At 47.7% G+C, this 5,846-nt stretch overlaps 1 protein-coding gene across 2 annotated transcripts in view; it reads left to right on the top strand.

Annotated features, from left to right (window-relative positions):
* The first annotated feature begins 312 nt into the window (after window positions 1–312).
* The window catches only part of LOC115188622 (recoverin), a 10,233-nt gene continuing 4,699 nt past the window's right edge, over window positions 313–5,846 (top strand). For both annotated transcript variants that reach the window (XR_003876562.1, XM_029747373.1), the window contains exons 1-2: window positions 313–352; window positions 623–1,160. Coding sequence is in view for 1 of the 2 variants with exons in the window: in XM_029747373.1 (XP_029603233.1) it covers window positions 780–1,160 (381 nt within the window). In the remaining variant the exon portion in view is untranslated. The remainder of the gene's footprint in view (window positions 353–622; window positions 1,161–5,846) is intronic.

Here is a 5,846-nt window from a genome sequence, read left to right as displayed (position 1 = left end):
AAGAAAATCCTGCATTGATATTTATTGGGTTTGAGTTACGTACACGTATCTAAAGTTAGGATTTGGCTCTTATTGAGAAATTAAATGTCTAATGATAGCAGGGCCTTGGTCGACACACAGACCAGACAAGAAGAGAGATGGTTTGGCAAAAGAGAATATGGAAACTAAAGTTAATTTGAGTGAAAAGCTCAGCCACCTTAAATCCTGAATTAACTGAATTAACCCAGTCGCCAAAGATAGCAGTCTAATTCCACCCCCCTCCTTCCCTACTCCATATATCTACGTCACCCATCAGAATGACATCAGTCCATCCCTAACACATCACTTCATACTCTCTCTACTGCTGACACAGGTAAGTCATGTCTCTTTGCTCTGCCTCCCTCTCTATTCTTTCTCCCTGATAGTGAAGGCTTTTGTTGATGGCTGTTTTAGAATTAGGAGGACCTGCTCAGCTAAACCCATTTAAGTGTCTTTACTAGAACATTCAGACCCAAAACCTTAATCAACTACCACTTACTACCACTTACTTTGTTCCTAGTGGTACACTGGGTAACACTTCAGTCATTGTAGAGATCTGATTGTGCTGTGCTTGTTGGACAATATCTATTTGTAACTATTTCAGGAATCTTTTGAACTGGACAGCTGAGTCAACGTAAGGAAAGGAAGATCCACAGTAACAGAGGATTTTACCCAAACAAAAGACAGATCAGTGACTCAAAAAGGCATTACTTCAGAGAGCCTTCGACAATAACCGAGAGATCCCAGTACAGGCTAATACGATGGGGAATGCCAAGAGCAGTGCTATTTCCAAGGAGATCCTGGAGGACCTGAAGCTCAACACCAAGTTCACGGAGAACGAGTTGTGCCAGTGGTACGAGAACTTCCAGAAGCAGTGTCCCACTGGACGCATCTCGCCAGAGGAGTTCGAGACGATCTACGCGCGCTTCTTCCCCGATAGCGAAGCCAAGATCTACGCTCAGCATGTGTTCCGTTCATTCGACACCAACGAGGACGGCACTCTGGACTTCAAGGAATACATCATTGCACTGCACATGACCTCCAGTGGGAAGACGACGAGGAAGCTGGAGTGGGCCTTCTCACTGTTCGACGTGGACAAAAACGGATACATCACCAAGACAGAAGTGGAAGTCATCTGCCAGGTGAGTGATCAAGGAAGGATTAGAACATTGAACTATTAAGGGGCAAGAGAAGATATCCAACCCCGAACCACTCGGTAGGAGAACCTTCTTACAACAACAATCAATGATGATCATTTTGAAGATGGGACAAGGGGAAATTGTGGATATAGGCATACAAAGGAGCAGATTTTTCTACCATTTACAGTATGTGGCATGGGGAAAGTGGGTCACCTCCAAATTGACAAAAGAAAATAGCCATACAATTTTTTTAGGCTTTTTTAAGAGAACAAATTATGGAGTTCTGGGAATGTGGCTTTTCTTAAATGTAGGTCCTGTCTATATATTGTATATCATCAGTCAATGAGTCAATCAGTCAATGGTGAAAAATGACCTTATTTTCCTCGGTATGTAGGTCCCATTGGAGGCTGCTGAGGGGAGGACAGCTCATAATAATCAAATAAAACTTTCATTGTCAAATGCACCGAATACAACAGGTGTAGACCTTACCGTGAAATGCTTACTTACAAGACCTTAACCAACAATGCAGTTCAAGAAAGAGTTAAGAAAATATTTACCAAATAAACTAAAGTAAAAAATAATAAAAAGTAACACAATAAAATAACAACAACGAGGCTATATACAGGGGGTACCGGTACCGAGTCAATGTGCGGGGGTACAGGTTAGTCGAGGTCATTTTTACATGTAGGTAGGAGTGGCTGGAAAGGAGTTAATGGAATGGCATCAAACACATGGAAACCATGTGTTTAATGTATTTGATACCATTCCACCTAGTCCGCTCCAGCCATTACCACGAGCCCGTCCTCCTCAATTAAGGTGCCACCAACCTCCTGCTGTAGGTTCCAGTCCTAATCATCAATTAGCTAATGTAGAGCTCTTGCCCATTTCAGCCACCCAATCCTTCCTGATAATCCACAAGATTAATGATTTAGCATCCAGAAAATGTAGGCTACTGTACTTACTATGGTCCCCATGATTCTGTGCTTATTCAGGGCCTAAAGTATGTAGTCTGTAGATAATCAACTAACAAAGTAACACACATAACCAATTATGGCCGCGTTTAGACAAGCAGCCCAATTCAGATATTTTTTCCACTAATTGTTATTTTGACCAATCGGATCAGCTCTGAAAAAGAGCCGACGTGAAAAGATCTGATGTGATTGGTCAAAAGACCAATTAGTGTAAAAAGGTTATGAATTGGGCTGCCTGTGTGAACACAGCCCATGTTGCCTACAACAGGGTTTCTCAACTTAACCCACTGTATGCAGTTGATTTTTTTGTTTACCAATTACTCCCATTAACAAGGATTAGTTGAATTGGCAGACCACCATTTGTCTTAATATAGTAATTCTAAAATAGTTTACTCTCAACGTCATTTATCTCATTGGTTCTAAGGGGATAAATTAATTAGTATCTTAGGCAGCGTTTACACAGGCAGCCCAATTCTGATCTTTTTCACACTAATTTGTATTTTGACCAAACGCATCAGATCTTTTCACAGCAGATCTTTTTCAGAGCTGATTTGATTGGTCGAAAGACCAATTAGTGTGTAAACGCAGCCTAAGTGATGCCGAGCTGGAGTGAAATCCAGCATGCCTAGTGGGTGCCCTGGCCCAGGATCAATGTTGAGCAACACTGGCCAAGACCAACAGTCATTTCTATCAGCCTTTTTCTATCCCAGCTGAAACCTTTAGGGCGGAGTCAACCAACGTAACACATGGAGACTATAGATTTTAGAGGTGTCTGGTTGAGGTTGATTGTGATGGCATCTCTTTCGGTGTTGATACACCTATTAGCTCCGAAATGTGAACATGGGTGTAGTGGGGGAAAAAATAGGTGGTTAAATAGCCGGTCACTGTGAAAAAAGTAACACTTCTATACTTCAATGCATTTTTCCCCAAACGGTGGACAAACTGTCGTGCAAAAAAGCATATTTACTTGCGTTTACATCCCACTACACTACTGTAGATAGATAAGTAGAAGTGTAGGAGTGGCTGTGAGAACTGTGCAGGAAGCATCTTAATTAACAATAATCTTAATCATCAAATCTGTCCAGACTTAGACTGAGAGACAGGGACCGGGCAGGCCAGGCTGTGGGTTTAGACTGAGAGACAGGGACCGGGCCGGCCAGGCTGTGGGTTTAGACTGAGAGACAGGGACCGGGCAGGCCAGGCTGTGGGTTTAGACTGAGAGACAGGGACCGGGCAGGCCAGGCTGTGGGTTTAGACTGAGAGACAGGGACCGGGCAGGCCAGGCTGTGGGTTTAGACTGAGAGACAGGGACCGGGCCGGCCAGGCCAGGCTGTGGGTTTAGACTGAGCGATAGGGACCGGGCAGGCCAGGCCAGGCTGTGGGTTTAGACTGAGCGATAGGGACCGGGCTGGCCAGGCTGTGGGTTTAGACTGAGAGACAGGGACCGGGCTGGCCAGGCTGTGGGTTTAGACTGAGAGACAGGGACCGGGCAGGCCAGGCTGTGGGTTTAGACTGAGCGATAGGGACCGGGCAGGCCAGGCCAGGCTGTGGGTTTAGACTGAGAGACAGGGACCGGGCTGGCCAGGCTGTGGGTTTAGACTGAGAGACAGGGACCGGGCAGGCCAGGCTGTGGGTTTAGACTGAGCGATAGGGATCGGGCAGGCCAGGCCAGGCTGTGGGTTTAGACTGAGAGACAGGGACCGGGCCGGCCAGGCCAGGCTGTGGGTTTAGACTGAGCGATAGGGACCGGGCAGGCCAGGCTGTGGGTTTAGACTGAGAGACAGGGACCGGGCCGGCCAGGCTGTGGGTTTAGACTGAGAGACAGGGACCGGGCAGGCCAGGCTGTGGGTTTAGACTGAGAGACAGGGACCGGGCAGGCCAGGCTGTGGGTTTAGACTGAGAGACAGGGACCGGGCAGGCCAGGCTGTGGGTTTAGACTGAGAGACAGGGACCGGGCAGGCCAGGCTGTGGGTTTAGACTGAGAGACAGGGACCGGGCAGGCCAGGCTGTGGGTTTAGACTGAGAGACAGGGACCGGGCAGGCCAGGCTGTGGGTTTAGACTGAGCGATAGGGACCGGGCCGGCCAGGCTGTGGGTTTAGACTGAGAGACAGGGACCGGGCAGGCCAGGCTGTGGGTTTAGACTGGGAGACAGGGACCTGGCAGGCCAGGCTGTGGGTTTAGACTGAGAGACAGGGACCGGGCAGGCCAGGCTGTGGGTTTAGACTGAGCGATAGGGACCGGGCAGGCCAGGCTGTGGGTTTAGACTGAGAGACAGGGACCGGGCCGGCCAGGCTGTGGGTTTAGACTGAGAGACAGGGACCGGGCCGGCCAGGCTGTGGGTTTAGACTGAGAGACAGGGACCGGGCAGGCCAGGCTGTGGGTTTAGACTGAGAGACAGGGGCCGGGCAGGCCAGGCTGTGGGTTTAGACTGAGAGATAGGGACCGGGCAGGCCAGGCTCATGGGCAAAGTGGGAGGGATGGGGAGGTAAATAATGTCCAGTACCTTTGCCCTGAGATGAGCCTGTCTCTGTCTGTCTTTCTGTCTGTCTCTGGCAGATTGCCAATGGGCATGTATAGCACCACCTCTCCCCAGTGTTACTGTACCGTACTGGCACCAAAATGTGTTTATTCTCCATCAAGATTATAGTTGTCAGGGCAACAGGGAACTGGCTGTACTATATAGGTTGTAGTGAATAGTCTGCCAAGCCAACCCCCCTCTGGTAAAAGTTGGCTTTAGGCACAGATCTAGGATCATTTCACCCAATCCCAATCTAGGATTAGGCCTAGTGGGTAAAACACTAAATTAACCTTAGGAAATACTCAGCCTAAACCAGGGAGGGAGGGAGGGAGGGAGGGAGGGAGGGAGAAAAGGAGGAGGACATCTTGGTGTTTGGCCTATGGCCTGGGTCTTGGCGATAATCCACGTTAATCTGGGTGTTTTAAGTGTGAGAGATGAGTGGTTCCTGTCTCTATGTGGGTCACAGCTTTAAGGCCTGATTCTAAAGTTACACTCAGATGGCCCCTGATTGACTATTGACTTTATAGAGGATCATTTACACCATAGGTCTAGAATCTGTTGTTACAGTGGATTTATTCGATTTTGATTGTCATTGCAAATTCACCTAATTTTGAAATAGCACTTGATTGGCCAAATAGCCCATGATATGTGTGTAATACATACTGCAGGTGATTCCTTTATGCAGGTGTCATCACCTGCCCTAGAAACCAAAAGAGCAGTAACTGCATGCTTTATCTTATCACCTGGACAAATATTCTGCCTCCACTGTGTTGTGTTTTGGAGGAAATGGGGGGGGGGGGTCATATTTGCAGTAACTGGAAAAAGTTACTGTGAAACAAAGGACAGAAAGCAGTAACAACAATCACTCAAGTCAGTTACTGCTTTTTACCTTGGCTTCACTAAGCTTTGGGCTGCAGTTACTACTACAATATATGACACTGTATGACATATACAAATACACTACATAGCCAAAAGTATGTGGACACGTGCTCGTCGAACATCTCATTCCAAGATCATGGCGTTGGACCCCTCTTTACTGCTATAACAGCCTCCACTCTTCAGGGAAGGCTTTCAACTAGATGTTGGAACATTGCTGCTGGGACTTGCTTTCATTCAGCCACAAGAGCATTTGTGAGGTCGGGCACTGATGTTGGTGTTCGATGGGGTTGAGGTCAGGGCTCTGTGCAGGCCAGTCAATT

This window comes from Salmo trutta, chromosome 3 (genome assembly GCF_901001165.1).
Source record: "Salmo trutta chromosome 3, fSalTru1.1, whole genome shotgun sequence".
NCBI lineage: Eukaryota > Metazoa > Chordata > Actinopteri > Salmoniformes > Salmonidae > Salmo > Salmo trutta.
This window is presented reverse-complemented; position numbering and strand designations above follow the sequence as displayed.